The sequence below is a fragment of the Fukomys damarensis genome, unplaced genomic scaffold (assembly GCF_012274545.1).
Source record: "Fukomys damarensis isolate Sample0158 unplaced genomic scaffold, DMR_v1.0_HiC HiC_scaffold_14, whole genome shotgun sequence".
Taxonomy (NCBI): Eukaryota; Metazoa; Chordata; class Mammalia; order Rodentia; family Bathyergidae; genus Fukomys; species Fukomys damarensis.
In genome coordinates, this window is record NW_022900926.1 from 26160529 (window position 1) to 26183251 (window position 22723).

At 35.7% G+C, this 22723-nt stretch overlaps 2 protein-coding genes across 5 annotated transcripts in view; one reads left to right on the forward strand and one right to left on the reverse strand.

Annotated features, from left to right (window-relative positions):
* Serac1 (serine active site containing 1) overlaps positions 1 to 22723 on the forward strand; it is a 52098-nt gene that overhangs the window by 9317 nt on the left and 20058 nt on the right. For 2 of the 4 annotated variants that reach the window (XM_033763297.1, XM_033763298.1), the window contains exons 2-11: positions 2607 to 2698; positions 4749 to 4785; positions 5840 to 5950; positions 7091 to 7227; positions 8766 to 8858; positions 11267 to 11398; positions 12973 to 13094; positions 14164 to 14292; positions 19517 to 19630; positions 22178 to 22340. In XM_033763297.1, the coding sequence (XP_033619188.1) occupies positions 2608 to 2698; positions 4749 to 4785; positions 5840 to 5950; positions 7091 to 7227; positions 8766 to 8858; positions 11267 to 11398; positions 12973 to 13094; positions 14164 to 14292; positions 19517 to 19630; positions 22178 to 22340 (1129 nt within the window). In that variant the 5' untranslated portion in view covers position 2607. Of the gene's footprint in view, positions 1 to 2156; positions 2223 to 2606; positions 2699 to 4748; positions 4786 to 5839; positions 5951 to 7090; positions 7228 to 8765; positions 8859 to 11266; positions 11399 to 12972; positions 13095 to 14163; positions 14293 to 19516; positions 19631 to 22177; positions 22341 to 22723 lie in introns of those variants that run through there. The other 2 variants (XM_033763296.1, XM_010625228.2) reach the window with 2 other exon arrangements.
* On the reverse strand, positions 21632 to 21970 carry LOC109118089 (NADH dehydrogenase [ubiquinone] 1 alpha subcomplex subunit 1-like). The gene has a single exon (XM_033763479.1). It carries the CDS (start codon positions 21968 to 21970, stop codon positions 21632 to 21634), a length of 339 nt encoding a protein of 112 aa, XP_033619370.1.

Genomic DNA, 22723 nt, shown 5'->3' on the forward strand with positions numbered 1-22723 from the left:
AAAAAAAAAAAAAAAAAACCAAAGCTCAGTGTAGGGCACTAGCCTAGCATGCTTAATGGTGGCCTTGGATTCAACCCCCAGTAGCAAAACAAAACCCCAACAAAAAACAAAACAATCAAAAGCCAAGTTGCTGGTGAAGTCATTTTGAAATTAGACAGTATGTTCTGCGGAACACATTTGTAACCTCTTTGCTATTATTTTATATACAGACAAACAATAATTAGATTTCACCATAAATATCTCTTGAGCAACAAGAAGAAATATTAGTGGAAAAATAAATGAAATATCAGTAGAAATACCATTATGTGCACATGGAAACCTAATGATATTCTAAACTCTAAATCCAGAATTTAAAATACAGCTATTTTTTTTAGCATGTCTGACATAAGTCTGAGTGTACTCAATGCATGGATCCTTTTGAACAGACTTATTAAAGGATATACAGTATCTTCATCAGTAATGTTTTGAACTCAAAAGGAGATTGTGGATACAAGAAATAGTAAGGAAAGAAATTGACAAAATGTTGGTAAATATGTAGGCCCCACCCCGCTTTCTGGGGATTGAACCCAGGGGTTTTGCACTGAGTTTCCGTCTCAAACCCCACCCCCTTTTTAACCGGGTCTTGCTAAGTCAACAAGTTACCCATGCTGGGCTCAAATTTGCTATCCTCCAAAGTGCTGGGATTTGGACATGTGCCACCACTTCACCTGGAGGATTAATATTTAAAAGCTGAGTGGAGACCACCCACAGACCCATTCATAAGCTCAGTGAGGGCCACCACGTTCATGTCTCACATTCCTGTGCCTAACAATAGAGAAAAGAGCAACCAGATGTGTGAGAATTAAACTGAAAGAGTATCAGTAGAAGCTGGAAAGATAGAGAAGTTTAAAGAATGTTTGTGTAATGTTTTCATAGAGGGTGTCAAGGTTGAAAGAAGCAGTACATGTTTGCTCTGCATTTTTTAGTGCAGTATTATTCATAGAGTAAAATACAAGTCAGTAGGTATTCAAGCTTTGCTTGGTTTTGTGAGCATCTGTATCATATAGTTTTTGTACCATTTTTACCATTATTTAAGCCTCACAGAGACGTGACAGTAACTCATTAGACAAGTGGGAAAGTAAGATACAGTGACCTTTCAAACAAGGACCTTTACAAGTTTACCTGTTGTCAGATTTGGTTTGTTTAGTCACCAATTGATGTGATGGAATCACAGTTAAGAAATGGTTTAAAAGTTTTGTTCTATAACAGGTGTTTCTTTTTCATGCATACCAAGTAACTCTGCCCTAATCCCTTAAAGCTGCTGTAAATTTTGCATTTTTTTGTGCCAGGAATTGAACTCAGGATCTTGCATTTGCCAGGCTAAATCCCTGCCCCTAGAGGTTTTGAATGTCGATCTAAAGAACCATTTCTCATGAGTTCCTCAAAGCATCTTTCTTCCTTACCCTTTTAGCAAAATGAAAAAGAAAAAAAAGGGCTTAGTCTCCAAAGACAATATGATTCTAGATTATGAAGTTGTTCTAGAAACTTTCATCATATTTTGATCACCTTCGCTTAGTTAATAAATGAGTAGTTTTTCTTCTTTCGTAGTATACCAACTATTTCAAAGATTTTAAAGAATGTTGATATACGATCTTTAAAAGCTAGAGAAAAGCTAAATAATTCTGTGGGTTCTCTAAATATATCTTCTATACAGAGCTGCTTTACATTTCTGTGGGCCTTTAGTCATCAGATAAATGTGCATTATATATACATATGTGGTGTGATTAAAAAAATACAATGAGGGTCTAAATTTTTAAAATATTTATTATACTAAAAGACACCTGGCCATTAATCCTCCCAAGAATATCATCCCTCACCTTGGTTATACTTCTGCTGTTGTTGTTACCCTTTCCTGAAGCAGTTCTGGAGTCTTCTTTCTGGAGTGTCTTTAGTTGTGCTGTTTTGAGTGCCTTGATGTCATGTATTGATTTGAAGTGTTTGCCTTTCATGGTCATTTTGACTTTGGGAAAGAACCAGAAGTTGCAGTGTCAAATCCATTGAATAAGGTAGATGAGGACACACCACAGTGTTTTTATGGGTGTCTGTCTGTTGGATTGCACTCAGCAACACCATTCATTGAATTTTTTATCACATTTCACAGAAACTTGAGAAAGTGGACTTCCAGAACTGCTTCAGAAAGTGTCAAGAATGTGTATTCAAAGCAAAAGGGAGTACTTTCAGAAGTATTAATGGCAATATGTCTTTTAATATAATACATTTTTAAACATTTAAATATTCATCATGCATTTTGATCATACCTTGTATGTTTTCTTAAAAGACATTTTTAAAAATGCTGATTCTGACTAATTCGTATTTTTCTGGTTTCCTATTAATCATTAAAATGGGACACAATTTAAAGAATAAAGTACTAGCAAAATTTATTTTAATAAATTCATTTTTATGAAGTTTTTAAAGGGGAAGCATTTTTCAATAGAAATAATTTTCCTTGTCTTGACAGTTTGAACTCTGTGGGCAATTTACTGTGATGGTAGCATGTTCTTATAGTTTTTAAAATGTTGGTAATTAGATGCTAAATTAAATTTGTTGTAATTGTTCTCCTTATATAGAATGTCCCTGGCTGCTTATTGTGTCATCTATTACAGAAGACTAGGCACCTCTACTCCCTCACCAAAAAGGCATACATACTGGAGAGATATCCGTGAGTAAAGTTTAAACAACATTTTTTTATATATATAAAGAGAGTGATGACATTGTGGCTAGTTTTCCAGAGTAGGCCAAAAAACTCTTTTTTTTTTTTGGTACCGGGGATCGAACTCTGGACCTTACACTTGTGAGGCAGGCGGCGGAACCATTGAGCTAAATCCCCAGTCCCACAAAAACTTTTTAATCCACAAAAAGTCTCTGATTTATGTCTCTGGTTCACTTGAGATTTGTAAGCCCTGAGCCATATATGATCATTTTCTTGGGAATTCTCATTCCTCCCTTATTTTTCCTGTCAAATTCCTTCTTATCCTTCTAAACTGAGGTATCACTATATTCTTATTTAGCAGATAATCCATTAAGCTCTTAAAGTGCTAGCCAGCAGGACATAGTGGCATACACCTATAATCCCAGCACTTGGGAAGCTGAGGCAGGAAGATCACTGTGAGTTCAGGGCCAGTCTAGGTAGTACATAGTGAGTTCAAGACCAGACTACACTCAAAAAAGAAAAAAAACAAATGAACAAACAAACAAAAAAATTCACCCCAAAACCTAAGATGCCAGCATCTGTATTAGGTTCTTGGAATACAGTGGTGAGCAAGGAAATAGCCCTTACCTTACTATGAATTGGGATCTGTTCTAATTCGCCCTGCTCCCCAACACACTGTAGCCATTCTTTCCTCTGGGAAGCTTCCCTGACATCCTTGGCCAAATTAGACCTGCTTCTTGTCATTCGTTAAATGAATATTGAACTTGGTTAATCAGACTTCTTTCATAGACTTTAAATTGTGTGAGGGTAGTTTCTTGTTTATCATTATATCCTGTTTACTGTTATATATGGCATATAGAAGATGTTCATTTAGGATTTTTTTTTTGGACAGAAGAAAGAAATATCCTGCCTTCTCTGAGCACTATTTATTTGTAAAATGAGAAGATAGGTTTAGCTCATCTTTCAGTCATTTGGCAATAAGCAATTATTGACCATGGACTATGTGCTAAACATTTTTCTCAGCCCCCAGGATACAATATTAAGTAAGATCCCCTATCTTCATGGAGTTTCCTTTTGTTCTTTAAAATAGATCTTTTTTTTTTTCCTGCTACTGGGGATTGAATTTGCTTGTGAGTCAAACTGTGGAACCACTGAGCTAAATCTCCAGCCCCACCTTTAATAGATCTGTTTTTAAGATCTTTTTTATGTAGGAAATTCTGACTCTGTATTTTAAATAGAAAAGGAGAAGTAGGAACAGAAAGGGAGTGTTTCTTCTCTTATCATCTGCCAGAACAAGCACTTTATAAGGCTCACTTTGTCAACTTACAAATGAATCTGACTTATAAACATTCTCCTGGAACAGAACTTGTTCATAATTTGGGTACTTAATGTAAACTTGTAGCCTGTATGTTAAGCAGGGCTACCATTTGATACTTAATTGCCAATTATAGCATCATTACTCTGGAAAATATTATTTTGTGTCACCATTTGACAAATATAATCCTTCAGTGTAGTCCTTCCTACTAGTGGTAGGGAAAATTCTTCCTAGTCCTTTATTTAATTAGTTCTTAACTAAAAGCAATCAGAAGGGAAGTGAGCTCCCTGGAAGTTGCATTCAGTGGAAGCCTGTAGTCCTGGCCATATTGGTAGTGAAACGGGGACTAGGGTCCCTAGTGATTTGTTGAGGATGGAAGAACAGGAGTGGAGGAAGAGGAGAATGAATATGAAGAGCCATCATTTTGAATTTTATTTTATTTATTTATTTTTTTTGGTACCGGGGATTGAACTTGGGTCTTTGCGCTTGCAAGGCAGGCCACCAAACCGCTGAGCTAAATCCCCAGCCCCTATTGAATTTTATTTTTGCATCCAGTGCTTATTGATTGGTTTGCATCTGGAGATGGAAAGCTGTGTGTTGATAGCAACTGATTATGTTAATAGAAAAATATCAATAACTTATCCAATTAGTATATACAAAACTGGTAGAGATTCACACTGTTGCCTATTTCACACTTTTAAAAATGAAATTCATTGCATTAACTTTTTCTTTTTCTTTTTGAAGGAAATGTAATAAAGTTTACCGGATCACTTATTTTAGGGTAAGTGTCAACTGTAAAATGTGAATAGGCTTCATTACATTACTCTTTGAAATGTCAATGAAAGTGATTTATAGGTGGCTTGGAGTAGCCCAAAGGTATGATTTAATCACTGGTTCTATCAATCACTCTGGGTTATCTTTAGTTACTGTACTCTGTTCCTGGAGGATGTTTCTCTTGGGTCCAAGTGTGCACAGGGATTTCCGCCTGCCTGGCCTTGTATTTGTGAGGAGAGCACTTGACATACATGTAGTGTCACTCTGCCAACCTCTACACTCTTAAAAATCACATCTTATATTAGGTCTTAAAGTGGGTGAGGTGGCTAAAAATTAACTAGTAAATTTTTTTGAATTAATATAAAATTTTTTAAAAGATTAAAAAATTACTTTTGAAAATCCTAAAATCAGGGTGGTGGTGGTGGTGGAAATGATCAAACTATGTTATGTGCATGTTCCCATTATTTTGCATAAGTTATATATATACTACTACTACTAATAAGAACATCCCTGAAATTGCCCTAAAGCTCTCAAGAAAGGAAATAGAGGCCAACTAAGAAGATCAACAGGTTGATCTTTGCCATCTTATGCTTCGTCAGAGGCTCGTGTGCAATAGTTAGCATGGCTCTATTTCTAGTAACTATTATTTTTCTTATTTTCATATTAAATGTTTAATAGTGTGTTATACTTGTTTCACTAATATAAAATCAATTCAGTACATTTCTTTATTATGTGGTAGATTTGGGTGGGGGGCAGTTCTGGGGATTGAACTTGGGACTTGTTTGTACTTGTGTGGCAGGTGGTGGAACCACTGAGCTAAATCCTGGCCCTATGTGGTAGATATTTAGATAGTTTTTTCCTTTGACTCATTCTGGACAAAGGATAAATGTGTACCCTTTTTATAATGCAGGGTTTTTGTGTTTTTTTTTTGTTTTTTTTTTTAGATTATAGCTATATTCAGAAATATAGTGCAAATCAGAGGACTTTTAGTAAAGAATTTTGTTTTTCTTGCAAAGTGTGGTTAAAGTAAAAAATAATGTTTGCTCCTCCTACCTGTTCAGATGGATCCCCAAGAGAGCAGAAGTTTCTTTGGAGCCTTCTCTGTATTCCTCTGGTGTGGCCTGGGTCTGGATTTTTTTCTCTCACCTGCTTGCCTTAGGGAGGAAATCCAGGTCAGCAGAAGGCTTAGGTTACTGAGATGTGGGTCCGGATGGAGTGCAGACTTTGTCTAGATTTAGGAAGTATAGGTCAGTCTAATTAGGAAGAAAAAAAATGTTTATTTGGGTATACAACAAACACCTTTATATTTCACATTTAAAACAGACTTTGGATGTAGCTATTAGGAAAAGAGAAAACTTTATATGCTGCTGATAGGAGTATAAGTTGGCTAATCTTATTTGAAAAACAGTTTGGTATCTAGTGAAGTTCGTATATCAGAAAGTATGTAATTCTGCTTTTAGATATGTACCCTTGAACATACATATACATGTATGCACAGTATAGATGTGTACGATGTGTAACAATATTGTTTGTAATAGATTCAAATTAGACACTGTGAATATGCCTATATCCATGTGGTAAAGTGTATATGTTATATGTGGTAATTGATACAATTAATTGTGTATCATATCAAAATATAAATGCAGGAACTACATTTACATGCAACAACATAGGTAAAGCACATAAATAGAAGGCTGATAAAAATATGTATGGTATGATTTCACTTAGGCAAAACTGAGCTCTGGTTTAAGCTGCATATATAGGTGGTAAAATTATAATAATCAGAACAATAATTTTTTCCAGTTTTTAGTGTTGTTTTGTTTTGTTTTTTTGTATCCAGGATCAAACTCAGGACCTTGTACTTGTGTGGCAGGTGGTGGAACCACTGAGCTGAATCCCTTGCCCTTCCAGTTTTTAGTTTTTTGAGACAGAGTCTTGCTATGTAGCCCAGGCTGGCCCCAAACACATGGCAGTTATTATAGGTGTGTGCTACCACATCTGACAAAAAAATCACAACAATTACCTGTAGAGATAAGAGAATTAGTTATATCAAGGAGAGGGAAGTAGCTGGCTTTTGGGGTACTTTTAATATTCTGTTTCTTATCTGGATATGACTGTGCAACTATTTGTTATTTTAAGCTGAGATATATATATATACACATACATACACACACATATGTTTAAAAGTATTTGCATGTTGCTGTATATTCCTAATAACAAAGAAATTTCACTGTGAAAAGCTTAATAAAGAAGAGTAGCTCCTCGGTTGCATTTAGATGATATATTTATGGTGTTATTTGTTTCTTTTAAAGAGGTTCTTTATTTCTAACATATGAAATTCTGGCTCTGAAGAAGTCTTTGACATTAGATAATCAAGTGGTAGAAACAGAAAAAATGAAGTCATACATATATGTGCACACAGCTTCTTTAGACAGAAGAGAAAGTCATGGTAAGTTTATTGTAAAGAAATCTCATCTTTGTGAAAATAAGTAGCAAGTTATTGAATTTAAAAATGAGTCTGTTTGCTGGGCATGGTAATGTATGCCTATAATCCCAGCACTCAAGAGGCTGAGGCAGGAGGATCACTGTTGAGTTCAAAGCCAGCCTGAACTACACAGTGAGAGCCTGACTCCAAAAATAGAGTCTGTTTAAATTATAGCATTCATAAGATATATCAGAGCCCAGTTCCTAAAGTATTGAAGTTCTTTTTTTTATTTGGTACCGGGGATTGAACTTGGGCCCTTGTGCTTGCAAGGCAGGCAGCAGAACCACTGAGCTAAATCCGCAGCCCTGAAGTTTTCATTTTAGATTTATTTGTTTGACCCAAGATTGCAACTGTTCTAGAACTGAGTGAAGTGAAGACTAGCTGGCTGTTTGAATCTGTACCTGGAATTCCCTCTTCAGTGGGGGCCATTAGTTCAGAGGCTGACTCTCATTTTGGCAAGTACTAAAACATGATTTTGTCATTTAGCTCAAGAGTTTTTTTATTTGTTTTCAGCACCAGGGACTGAATCCAGAGCCTTTGCACTGAGATACATCCCCAGAGATCTTTTAAAATTGTTTAGAAGTCGAGACAGAGTTTTACCAAGTTACTAAGCTGCCCAGGCTGGGCTCACACCTGTGATTCTCCAGCCTCAGCCTCCCAGAATGCTGGGATTATAAACATGCACTACCATGCCTGTCTGTTATTTTGCTCCAAGGGATTTATTCATGCAAACCAAACTCATTAGATCATTTATAAATATGAATACCAACTCATTTATTATTTTCAGCCATAAAAACTAAAAAATCTATCTTTACTAGTTAGGACATTGCTTTTCTCAATATTTAGGTCACATGCAAGCCTTCCCGTTTCTTGGTGAACATGACTTTAGAACACAGGAGTATATTTTCATCAGCTATGGGTAGCTTGGTAAGTCTCCAGCTTGACTTACAGCTGCCTGTTCCTATACTGTCAGCCAGGATGTGCCTGCGAGCACATGATCCTCATGCAGGACAGGCTGCACTGCTCTGGGTCTCTGAGCTGTATGTATCACACTATCATGTTTGTTATTATGTCATCTTCCTATCTTTCAACATGCTTTTATGGTGTATTTACAATTTCACTTGTATAGATTATTACTACATCTTAGAATTTGCCTAAATAATGAAGCTTAATTCCATTAGCAAGGTATTTCCAAATTTGAGTTGTACATGGTCAAATTATAAGGCCATTTTCCTATGTATTACTGATCTTAAACTTGAGGATTTTTGATAGCTTTAGTGTTCTTGTTTTTACTTTTTCCATGTTTGGAGAATGATCTTATTTTGAAAGCCAGAGCTTTATATTTTCGTTTGGTTTTAGTTGCATTGATCCTGTTAATAAAAAGATAAAGATGCTGTTTTATATTTTTTGTGAAAAATTTTGGAGTTTATGCATTTGTTTTTGAAGTATTGGAATGTAGTATTAACAGTGCCTATTTGGTTATAAGTTTGTAATCATTTTAGGGATTGCCTGGCAGGCAAGAAAAGAACTTCACAAAGCAGTAAGAAAAATATTGGCAGCATCAGCCAAGTTATTGCAGAGTCCATTTGCTGGTGGTAAGTGTCAAACATTTAACGTGAATCTCAACAATCTGAAAGTCATTTAAATGACCAATTTGAGAATTAAAAAAAAAAAAAACAAAAAAACCCCAACTGTATATGTTTGGCTTTTTTGAGACAAGGTCATGCTCTGTCATCCAGGCTGGCATTGACTAACCTTAAACTTGTGATTGTCATGCCTCATCCTCCCAAGTGCTGGGATTACAAACATGCATCACCATGCCCACCTTATATTAATATGTGTAATAGCTATGGAAATTTAATTGAGTAACATTATTCTCTTGGGCAGTATTTAACTTTAAGGGATTAATTATTTACATGTTTCTTTGTGGGTGTATTGTTGTCAAAGAGTTGTAAATAAATATTGAGCTTAAAAATTACCTATTATGTTGATGAGTGTTGCAGAATTTTAACTTGTAAGAAAAATCACTCCTGTGCTTTCTCATAATGAGAATATTGCATCAAAAATGTAGATTTTATAATCAGGAAATCTACAATGTGGAGTTGGCTCTAAAAAAAAAGTTTGCCTGATCTCTTTACAACGTTTTTGGTTGGTTGTTATTTTTTGAGACAGGGTCTTGCTGTATAGTTCAGGCTGGCCTTGAACTTGCTTTGTAACCCAGGCTGGCTCAAATTTAATGGTGGTTATTCTGCCACAGCCTCCAAGTGCTGAGATTACAGGTGTGCACCACCATGCCTGGCTCTTTACAAAATTGACATGAAGAATAGATGGGAAAATATCCTAGAATTAAAACATGGTAAAGAGAGCTTACAAATCCTGATTTTGTTTTATTTTGGTGATACTGGAGATTGAATTTAGGGTCTTTGCACTGAACTACATCCCCAGCCCTTTTTAAATTTTGAGATAGGGTCTTGTTAAATTGCGCAGGCTGTGCTCTAACTTCTGTCCTTCCTGCCTCAGTCTCACACGTGCTGGGATTATAGCTGTCTGCTATCATGCCCAGGTCAAATCCTGGTTTTAAAACATCTTTAAAGACATTTTTGGGAAGCTGGGAATGGTGATGCATGCCTGTAATACCAGAAATCTGGGAGGCTGAGGTAGCCTGAGCAATTTATCAAGACCTGTATCAAAAAATAAAAGGCTTGGTCACATAGCTTAGTGACAGTGTCTGTGGGTTTGATCCTCAGTACCTGAAAGACAAGAAGGTAGTAAAGAAGCAGGTGGGTGGGAGAGATTTTTGAAAATAAATTGATAGTGAGCTAGGCTGAATGAATAGAAGATGGCTTTGGAACCTTTCTGTCATTGTTCTTGGATGTGATAATTGTGGCTGTGTAAGAGAATGCAGGTTTGTTCTTATGAAATGCAGGTTGAATTGTGGAAAGGTGAAATGTTATGTCTGCAACTTCCTTTCCAATAGTTTATATATGCATGCATATATGTTGTCTGGTAGACCGTTTCAAAAGTGGCTCACTAAGTAAACATTACTGGCTTCTGAATTTTAGCCTCTCTCTCTGGAGTTATATTCTAAGTTCTTCTCATCTCAAGCAAAGAGTTGAACAAAATGAGCAAAAACTAGTGGCCAAGTTTATTTGAGAAAATAAAAATGAAGAGTTGGGGAGAAACTAGCTCTGCAGAGTGAGCTTGAGCTAGGTAAAGAGAAAAAGAGGGTAAAAGCAAAACTAAAAGTACACACTGTGTCTAGGAAATGCATTGAGGGCTATCATGGAAAGCTATGATAGCAAGGGCTGGGGATTTAGCTCAGTGATTCCGCTGCTTGCTTCACAAGCACAAGGTCCTGAGTTCAATACCCAGTACTTAAAAAAAAAAAAGAAAAAAGAAAGAAAGCTTTGATACCAGGCTCTTCATGGTGTGGTCTGTCCAAATCTCGAAACCTGCAAGAACTTTACATAGGATCCTGAGAGGTGGTGCTGGGATCCCATATCTCAGGGTTACATCAGGCCGAGGCTGCAGAGAAGTCCTTGGGTAGGGCTTAGGGAGCTAGCTGTTTTGTGCATACTAGGATCTTGTAATTATCAGGTCATGCCTACATCCCTATCCAGCTTGCCATGCCCTACTCTATCTCATATAGGTGAAGCAAATATGGCAGAATCCTGATGAATCCTGATGTGATAGGCATATGGATATTAATGTATCATTTATTCAATTCTTTATATATTTGACCTGTTATAAAATAAATTGTGTTTTAGAGAGAAAAACACTAGTGAAAGACACTATAGCATATGAAACAAAAGCACAAATGAAATAAATATAACAGTATGAGAGAGCTGAGAACAAAGTCATCTCCATTATCAATATCTGTGTAGGGACTTAACTTTCTTATTGTGAATTCCAAATATAAATTACCATGTGAAGTAGAAATAGGATAAAATGTTGTCTGTTCACATTTTTCTTATTTTTAGTGTTTGTCATTTTTTTTTTTAAGACACTTTTAGCACGGTTGATGTAGAAGATCATGAATGTGCCATGTGGTTGCTTCTGAGGAAGAGCAAGTCAGAAGACAGGACCACACGACTGGAGGCTGTGCAAGAAATGTCAGAGACCCACCATTGGCATGGTAATGAGATCAGCTGAGTTGTGGCACTCCATCCACTAGCTCATGATTTCTGGTATAAAAGAGGAGGGAATCAGGTGAAGAAAAATAATTCAGAAAGTCTTAGCATAAAATACAGTGTATGTTTAAATGTAAAAAAACACACCACAATAAAAGACACATTGCTAAGAATGATGGGATGAGTGTGATTGACACGGGAAATTTCTGAGTATTTTGAGGGAGATTAACATAAAGTATATTCAAAAATTTGAGAAGAAGCTCCAGTGATAAAGTAGGAAACTTGCTATCATGGTAGCCAGATAGATGTGTTTGGTAAGAGCAGCCTCAAACTGTATGCATGTATGTATATATTTATGTTACTCTCTACCAGAACAAAATTTTGATTATGTATTTCTTTGAAAGAAACTCTTGATTCTGATGGTTATTGCCTAATGTTTTGCTTATATTTTCTTTTTGGTTCATATTTAATAAACTACAGTAATGCTTCTGTTTGTAAACAGTGGTTTGCAAATAAAAGCATTTGGCAAAAGTTTGATTTCATGTACAAACTCCACATCTGGTGACAGAAACAACCACAGCCATTTTCTCCACACACACAAATGCAGCCATCTTCCCCCAAATCCTAAAACAAATTAAGTTTGTAAACTAAGGTACCACTGTATTATTTAATTGCTTGCTACACTGAATTATATTTACTTTCATTTTGACAATTCTGCTTGACTCTGATGCTAATAATTAGCTAAATTTACCTTGTTTGTATGTATATATTATAATTTTAAATGAATATATTAAATATTTCATTGTATTTAAAAATCACAGGTTTTGCAATAGAAAATTATTTGAATAAGCCCAAGTCTGCTCTGAGTGTAGTATAGACTGAACTGTAAGTTTAGTAGAATCATCTTGTAAAAATAAATAAGAAATAGGAAAGAATAATGTTCTCAACAGTCTCAAAATAAGATTTCTGCCTTCCAGCGCTCTATTCTAGACTCAGTAAATCAGCAAAATCACGTAGATTTTGAAACAGTTCTCCATCTGATCCTGAGATACTGAGATTATCATGTGCTCTTTTGGAAAAGAATGCCAGCTTCAACAGTTGAAATTTTGTTTTTGATATATAAGGAATGACAGTACTACTATCTAAGTATTTATGGGCATCACAAATGCCAAATATCATAATATCACCACTGGACTTAGATTTCAGTGTGGCTTCTATTGTTTTGACTAGTAAGCAAAACACCTTTTGAATGCTAGAGCTATTTTAAAAGTTGTTAAACGGATGCTGACTTAGCAGTTTTTATTACTTGAGTTTCATTTTTTCCAAAATATTAGACTGTGACTCAGTCCCCAGATACAGTAAATGTTGAGGAAAATTTTAAGATCAGTCATGGAAATATTGAGAATTGAGATTGTAAATATTGTAAATGCAGTTGTAACTGTGAAATAATATGTAGTAAATTTGGGATTATAGTATATAACAGTTAAAAGTTAGAGTTCTTTGGAGTAGTTAGTTCATTTAATCCTGTGACAATTGTAAGCTAATTTAGGCATTTATAAAAAATATACTTTTACAACAGATTATCAGTATAGGACAGTTGCTCAAGCCTGTGATCCAAGAACTCTTGTTGGTTTGGCACGAAGCAAAGACAGTGATCTTCGCTTTTTTCTCCCACCACCACCTTTGCCACCTTTAAAAGAAGTAAGTAAATAAGATAATACACAAAGTAATAAACAGTTTATTTTTATGTATTAGTACATGCTTATGGTACATAACTAAAATATTCATCTTTGCAAATTGGTACATATACTGTACATATTGCATTTTAATCCTTTTTATTTCCCCTGGAAAATTGTTTAATATATTCTCTTAAATTTTGGTGCAAAGTAAACTTTCAAAAAATAATTGTTGGCTACTTTTCACACGCAAGAAACTAGGATATAAAACTAAAATAACATTTTTCATGCAATGATTTGATTCCTTAGCGGGACTATTTCTCTTACATTATTTTCTGCTTTTGGGGATGGGGAATCTAGCTTCCTATTATAGCATATCAATATCTGAGTTTGCTATAGATCAGATTTTTTCAACTTTATCTCTGTTGACATTTTGGGCCAAATATTCTATGTTGGAAAACCTTGTTTTGTATAACTGCAGGATGTTTAGCAGCATCCCTGTACTCTAGTCTCCAAAACACCCCCAGTTATAACACTGAAAGTGTCTTCAAATATTGCTAGTTATTTCTTGGTGGAAAAAAATAGCTCCAGTTGAGAACCATTGCCACAGATTTAAAGGATGTTTCTTGAGAACCTTTCCTAGACTAGGAAATGAAATTCTTAAAATTTTAATATAAGCAGTTTTTTAAAAATAGAAAAATGAATACCTGGAATACTAGTTATTAGAGAAAATGCCGTGGTAATGAGTTTTATCAGAGAAAATGAGATTCTAATGAGTAGCAATTACTTTGGTTAGAAAGAGTGAAACAATTCATTTTGAGTCAAGGTGTAAAGAAGCCTTGAGGAGGGGAAAGTTGAGAGTTAAGATTTGCTGTATGTCTGTCAGATATAGAGGCAGACATGAAAGTAGAGAGTTCAACATTAAATGATTTTCCTGGAGGGTGACTGTTCTCAAAACTCAAAACACTAATTTATCTTTGCTAATATCTCTGTATGTACATATATGCACTTACATATGCATGTTTTGGCTTTGATTCTTTTGAGTATTTTTAATTGTACTCAGTTGTTTGGTTTATATTTTCTTTTTATTTCAGGATTCTTCCACTGAAGAAGAACTCAGACAGTTGCTGGCTTCTTTGCCTCAAACAGAGCTAGACGAATGTATCCAATATTTTACTTCCTTGGCTCTTAGTGAAAGCAGTCAGAGTGTGGCTGCTCAGAAGGTTTGTTCATTTACTTATTCAGAAAATATTTTTGGGTGCTTACACTTTCTAAAATGGTGTGCCAGAGGCCAGCAGCTGAACCCTAAAATAGTCATTCATTTAAGATACTGAATGAACATACCGACTTCTGTTTGTGTGCCATGCACTAAGCAGGTATCTGGTAAATAAACACTCACAGAAGTGTGCAAAAGCAATATAAGTTACTTCAAGAACCCTTTACTCTGTTTACAGGTCATTTATGGCTTCAGAAGTGGAAGCCATAAATGGAAACTTTGGACCAGGGATTTAGCTCAGTGGTTCTGCCACCTGCCTTGCAAGCACAAGGTCCCGAGTTCGATCCCTAGTACACACACAAAAAAAAAGGTGGAAACTTTAAATTAAATCTTAAAGAATGAATACAGTTTTAGTAATTACTAAGGTTTTAAGTATCACCTATGTAATGATGATGCCTCTGCTGATACATTTAACTCTGCTCTTAAGCTGTAGATTTGATTATTCAGCCTCCTACTTAGCATCTGAGCTTGGATGTGTGACAGGAATCCCAAGCATAATAGATTGAACCTGCCCTCTCTCTACAAAACTATTCCTCTTTTGCTCTTGCACCTCAGTAAATGGCATAAGATCCCACTAGTAGCTTACACTAAGCACTAGGAATCCTACTGAATTTTTTCCTTGCACACCCAGCTTGGCAGCAAGTCTTAGAGTGGCCCTGCAGAACACAAATTTGAGCCTGTTTCCCTGCCATCCTGATCTTGGCTCCTACTTCTCCACAATATCCTGTTCATCTTGCCTTCTGTTCTTTCACTTCCTTAATAATTTAAAAACCTCTTTTAGATTCTTGTATTATTTCACTTTTTGGTGGTATTCTTGTTTGGTGGTGAGTTTGGTTTACAGAAAGTTAGACATGGGTCATGTCTTTTGACTGTGAGCTTGCATTAGGCTGAACTGTTTCTTGTGGAAGTTGCTAACATGATTTGTCCCTGCAGAGCAATTTTTTGTGTTGTTTCCTCTGAATATCTCATAAATTTCACTTTTTTGGTTAGTGGTGGTGGAACCCAGGGCCTTCACGCTGAGTTTTTTTTTGAGTTCTCTGTCTGAGGGGCAGCTAACAAATTTTTTTTTTCCTGTTCTGTAGGTTATCTCTTCACTCTGTTGGTTATTTCCTTTGCTGTGCAAAAGCTTTTTAATTTGATGTGTACCCATTTGTTGATTCCTAGTATTATTTCTTGTGCCTTCGGGGTTCTGTTCAGAAAGTCCTTCCCTATGCTTGTGTCTTCAAGAGTTTTACCTGTTAATTTTCCAGTTTATTGGAGTACAGGTTTTCAAAGCAATTACTAGTACTTTTCTGGATTTGGGTGGTGTCCATGTTGGTTTTGCCTCTTTCTTTTCTAATTGCATTGATATGTCTTTACCTTTTTGGGTAGTATTAGCTAAGGGTTTGTCTATTTGAAGAACCAGCTCTTTGATTCAATTCTTTCTGTAAAACTTACATTTGGCTTAAGTAAATAACATCTGGGATATTTCTGTTGTGCATCGAAGTGTTTTTGTGTGTCAAAAACAAAAACAGAGGCAACCTTGAGGATTATGGTTTACTAGAATATAGATTATATGGTAAATTATCTATTATATATTAAATCATTTGGCTATATAAACTTGCTAAAATACTTTAATACTATATTAATTCAAGGTCACATAGAAATTCAATTTGAGGATCATAATTTAAAATATATACAAAGTATTTGATTGCATTACCTATAATTAATGTAATATGGATGTTTTTTAGTAACTTATCTGATTGACATTTTCTCTTGTTTATTATTGTTACCTTTTAATTTTTATTTTTAACCCTTTTCATATCAACATTTCAAACTCTCTCCCCTTTTTCTATTGAAATCCTTCAGTCATTTTTTCATGGTCCTATGGAACTTGACATGTAGCATATTTTAAATCTTTATTTATTTTTGAGACAAAGTCTTGCTATGTAATGTAGGCTGGCCTTGGAGTCACTGTGTAGCACAGGTTGGCTTTAAACTTGTGGTGATCCTCCTGCCTCAGCCTCTGGAGTGCTGGGATTACAAGTGTGCACCACCATGCTTAGCTTTCTCAGTTTATTTAGTCTTGTTATATCTCAATCCAGTAATAAGGAGCAGTAAATAGGTCTACTTATTTCATGTTACGGGTAAGAATATAATACCCCGAGTGAAAATTTTTGTATCTATTTGTTTTTGCTTGTACTTACTGCCAAGCAATCTGTCAGTTCATAAATGATTTACAAGCTTTGCCAATAATACAAATAGAACTAGGACTATACTCTTATTTTACACTACACAAGTAATCAAGAAAAACTAAAGGGCCAGGGATTTAACTCAGTGGCACTGCACCTGCCTTGCAAACACAAGGTCCTGAGTTTGATCTCTGGTACCAAAACAAAAAACAAAAAAACACTAAAGTCCTAGGTAATTTTTGTTTTGTCCCTTTCTTTCCTTTTAGGACATTTAGTGTAGAAAGAAGTTGGATAATTTGAGAAGAGGTGTTTGGGGGAACCAGGTTGTGCTTATAAATCTTTTTTCCTCTTAGTGCTGGGGATTGAACTCTGGGTCCCGTGCATGCTAGGCCATGGTTGAACTTATGCCAAAAGTCCACCAGTCCTCTTTGAAGAGAATAGCTTTCAGTGAATTGTTCTCTTCACAATGCTCAGTTTAAATAGTATGAACCTTTGAGATTCAAGCATGGAAGAACTTGGAAAACAAATACTATTTTGGAAAAGGCATGAATAAAAATTATAAAACTGCCCAAAAATTCTTTCAATATTTAATTAGTTTACTGAACCCTGGATCTTACAAACTAACTCAAGATGCAGAACCTTGCAAACATTATTTCATAAATGAAGCACTGGACTTGCCAGACATGGTGGATGGCTGCAATCCCAGCACTTGGGAAGCTGAGGATTGCTGCAAGTTCAAGAGCAGCCTAGAATACATAGTTCAGGGCCAGTTAGAACTACAAAGTGAGGCCCTATCTCAAAAGAAAAGACTGGTCTTTATATATGCCTTTTTGAAAGATACTATCCTGTAATAGTAGGTGGTCTGTGTGCATACGGTTACAACCCCTATTTCAGGGTGAAGCTCTTAGAGGATATCAGGTGTATTTAGGGTGGTATGGCTGTAGAGGAGGTAAAATTCTTCAAAAAGATGCAGTAGCTGGATGTGGTGGTGAGGCTTGTAATCTCAACACTCTGAGACACTGAGGCAGGAGAGTCACAAATTCAGGCCTGGGCAACTCAGCATTTTAGTGACAATTTGTTTCAAAAATAAGCTGAGCCTGGTTGCACACACTTTTAATCCCAGAACTCTGAGAAGCTGAGGTAGGTAGATCATAACTTAGAGCTCAGTCTTGGCTACTTAGTAAATTGGCACCTCAAAATTAAAAATAAAAGGGGTAGGGATGCAGCTCAGTGCAAAGGCGCTGGTTTCAATCCCCAGTAGTACAAAAAGTAATGTCTTCTCTCTATCCTTTTCAACCTCCCTCCCCCCACACACACACACACACACACACACACACACACACACACACACACACACAGACACTAACGTACACACATATGCATATTACATACATAGACACACTATATTTTACACAAATGGTAATACATTGTTCAGTACCATCTTTTTCTCACTTAAGGGTATTTTTGGAGCTATGTCTTTTTTTTTTTTTTTCCACTCTGGTACTAGGGATCGAACTCAGGACCTTGTGCTTGTGAGGCAGGTGCAGTGCCACTGAGTTAAATCGCTGGCTGTGCTATTTATCAATGTATGAAGTCTCAAAAATTTTTATACCCAAAGCATAATTATTTACCTGACCCCCCAATTGATGGGTATTAGATTGTTGTTAGTCTTTTATAAACAATACTGCAGTGAATAAACTTTTTAGTGTGTATCACCATAGAATAAATTGTTAAAGGGCAAGAGCACTTATACTTTTGATAGATGATGTCCAGGTGTCCTCCACAGAAGTTGTGCCATTGGTATTACCAGTGATATTATGCGTAGCAAGTAATGTCACCTTCCCACTTCAGGAGCTTCACCCATCTGATGAAAGTGTAGTTTCTCAGTATGGGGTCAATGTACATGCATATGCTCATCATGAACAATGGTAAGTATTGTTTCATATTTTAGAGGCATTTTCATTTCTTTTTTTTTTTTTTTTTGGTACTGGGGATCGAACTCTGGTCATTGTGCTTGTGCTTGCAAGGCAGGCAGCGGAACCACTGAGCTAAATCCCTAGCAGCATTTTCATTTCTTATAAACCTTCTGTTTATAACTGTTGCCTGTATTTCTTACTTTCTTTTTTTTTCTTTTAACTTTTGAGACAGGGTCTCACTATGTAGCCCAGGCTGGCCTTGAACCCGATGCTGGCCTCAAATTAGCAGTGATCCTCCTGCCTCAGCCTCCCAAGTGCTGGGATTACAGGCATGTGCCCTTTACCCTGCACGGTTTTGTTCATACTTCTATAGCATTGTTGGTATGTTTCACACTGATTTATGGAAGATTATTGTATATTAGTATTAACCCTTGATCTATGTTGAGTTGAAAAGATTTCTCCCATTTTATTCTCTATACTATATTTTAATTTCTATTAGGAATAGTCCTCACTACTTTTCTATTTTAAAAATGTCCTATCTATCCTTACTTATTATTCATATGAACTTGAATTTCAACTTGGGAAGAACTGAAAGCTCAGTGATCATTATCATTATGGTCTGTCATTTATCCCGTAATGCTTTTTTCTTTTAAAAAATTTTTTATTATTAAACTTGTTAGTAGACTTGTAGTAGTAGATTATTAGTAGACTTGTTAGTAGACTTGTAGTAGACCTTGTTAGTATAATCTAGAAATCACATATTGTACAAATTAGTCACTGAAAGAGATGACATTAGAACATTATGATCAACCCTGGGCTTTTCTTATTTGATAAAGAATTGTGTGTTGGTCTTCATCCTTTTCAGTGAAAAGATATGGAGGAAAAAATGAAGAAAGATGTGAAGATTTCTGTCTTCTGATAATAATCCCATGGGTTTTCTAATAAATAACATAACTTTGCATACAGTCCCCTTTACGTTTCTAAAGTATTTTGAGGTCCTTAAATATTAGAATTTTCTAATACTGCATATAGTACAGAGATATTTTTTATTTTCCAGTAAAAATTTTAACTATCTTAATTTCAGGGTGGCTTATGGTGTTTTGGAGGAAATGGACTTCCTTATGCTGAAAGTTTTGGAGAAGTTCCTTCAGCTACAGTGGAAATGTTTTGTTTAGAAGCTATAGTAAAACATTCTGAGGTAATTTGAATATTAAACTTGTGGTTTACTTTGGATTGTTACATTGAAAAAAATTGTAAAGATTATTTCATGTAAGGAAAATAACCCTCATTTTAAAAAAAAAGGTTAAAAGCTTTTCATTTATTTTTAAATTTCCGCTTTTTTCCATTTTATTTGTTAGAATTGGTAATCATGATTTACACCATACACAAGCTTAATTTTTGCTGAGTATCTCTAAAAATAGAGGTGCATATAAAGAAACCATCCTGGGCCAGGGATTTAGCTCAGTGGTTCTGCTGCCTGCCTCCCAAGCACAAAGACCTGAGTTTGATCCCCAGTGCCAAAAAACAAAAAAAATAAACCATCCTATTGCTTAAATATAGCATTCGCTTTTGAATTATTCTGTCTTCTACTATCTTTCTGAGATCATTTTTGTACATATTACTGGATAGTTAATTTCCATTAAAACATCTGCCAAAGTTGTGGAAGACAGTGAAAAAAAGAAAATGTTAGATGTACCATGTACCATTGGTGGCGAATTAATGGCACTCCTGCTACAGCAGGCTGTTTGTATCATTGAAAGCTCTAAAAATTTTGCCATCACTGCTATATATATTTGAATTATAACTATAACTTATGGCAATGATTATTAAATTTTTTGGCATTATGGAATGTTTTCAGTTGTGATCACAAATTTTAAAAAAGAATAAAGAAGCAAGCCTGTTGCAGAAATGTAATTCATAAACATCACTCAGGAATCATGTTAAAAATGCATATTTCCTGCTCATCTCTGACAGTTTGATCTGACATGGAATCCAGGAATTTGCATTTGTTGTGGGCTCTCGGGTGAAGTTGGTGCAAGTGGTCCCCTCAAATCAGCAGAAACACCAACCTAGAAATTCTGAACTCTCCATTTAATTTTGGAAATAATTAGACATGGTTTAAAAGTATGGTGCTTTCTAGTTATTTCTCATTCCCACTCATGGAACGAGGTACTGCCTATGAAGTGTAGTGAATATAGAATTAGTGCATGGCATTAACCTTTCCAGAAACCTTTCAAATTAGCAGGGTGCACTGAGTGTGTATCTAAAAACCATACTTTGTAATGCACTTTAAAATGTGATAAAATTTAACAGAACTTTAGAAGATGAAATTTGTCATATATACATGTCATTGTGTCATGTTAGTGAGTAAAACTCATGCTACAAAGAGACAAGACTGTGCCTGGTGATATCAGGCAGATTATAATGACTTGGTCAATTCTGCTACTTTAATACACAGTTTTCTTTTTACTTCTTTTCTCCATTAAGAATTCAAGTCCCCCTGGCAAGCACAAGGTCCTGAATTTAATTCCCAGTACCAGGGGAAAAAAAAAAAAGAATTGAGGCCCCCTTTTCAAGTCCCTCCTGTGTTTTAGGCCAGCCTCATTGCTGTGGGCATGGTGGAGGGTGTAGTGTAGATTACAGATGTCATTTGTCTGACCTGTGTGAATCCTTTGTGAAAGCAAAATCTACCTGCTTGCACAGTGGACTATTTCCTTTTATCAGATGGCAGATTTCTCAAGATTGAAAAACCATTTTAAGGTAGTTTTAAGCTAAGGTATCATGATAGTTGAGACAAATTTTTATTTTTTATTTTTTTGGTTACCAGGGATCGAACTCAGGTCCTTGTGTTTGTGAGGTAGGTGGTCAAACCACTGAACTAAATCTCTGGCCTAGTTGAGACAAATTTTTAAAATTTTAAAAATATTTTATTTTTGAGACTGGTCTTACTGAATTGCTAAATCACCCAGGCTAGGCTTGAACTTGTGATCCTTCTGCTTCAGTCTCCCAGAGTGCTGGGATTACTACCATGCCCAGCTTGAAAATTTTTAGTATTTTTTCTTTTTCATCTTATTTTTACTAAACATTGCATAGCACACTAAACTACATGCTACATAATATATACTGCATAGCCTTCCAGCAGGGTTAGATAACCATAACTGAGTTATTTTTTTTTTTCACCAGTCAGGAAACTGCTTCCTTAATCAGTGTTCTCCAAACCCTTTAACACATAGTGAAGATTAACTCCAGAGACAGGCCTATCTCTTTCTTTCAAATTCCACAGATACGGAAAATGGGCAACCCTTTTTTCCTTGCTTCTGTTAGTGAAGTTGTGGATATGCACAGTGACCTCTCTGGGAACAAGCAGGCATTTGCCCATGATGACAAGTCTAGGGAGAATCTCAAACCATATCTCAGCGTGGTTACCTAGACCAAAACCCTCCTGTAATTTTAAAGGTGACTGGCTTTGACTTTGAAACAATTTTTTAATAATGACAAACCAAGAGCTAATCACAAGAATACAAATTTTAGAATTCATGCTTTGGAGTTTTTCAAAGATTTTGAAATACTCCCAACATAGACAGGGGTGTGCTTATTTATTTAAGTTGAAAAAATAATTTTGAGTAGTCTGTCTGCCTCTCTGTTCTAGAGCAGCAGCCACCTGGCCATCCCCATCAGTCTTCTGTGTCATCTTATATAGTGAATTGTGCAAATAAAGCAAGCTTTCATTAATTTATTGTGCTAGATATCCACACATTGTGATAACATCGAAGCATATGGAGGCTTGCAACTACTTCAGAGGCTGTACCAACTTCACAAGGACTACCCTAAAGTTCAGAGAAATATAATGCGTGTCATTGGAAATATGGCTTTGAACGAACATCTTCATTCTGCTATAGTCCGCTCAGGTAACAACTTTATTATATGAGTATTTTTAAAATCTGGTCCGTTTCTTTCCCACTGCCACTTTTCATGATACATTTATTTTTTTCAATAGACTTGAGACTCTGCTTAGGATTACTATTGCTTTTAGAGCATGTTATTTTGGTAAAGCAAGGAATTATTTGACACTAGATTTTCCACACCTAAGGAAGTCAGTGTGTGACACAGAAGAGCAGGTTTTGCCATGCTGACCATCTGATTATTTGTATAATTTTTAATGTGATTTGCCATCGTCAGGCCAAAAAGAGGCCCAATGTACAATTAGTTTATTCTCCCCAACTAATAAATCATCAGAGAGGAGACACTTAAGACTAGGCAAATATCATATTTCTCATACTCTAAAAATTCC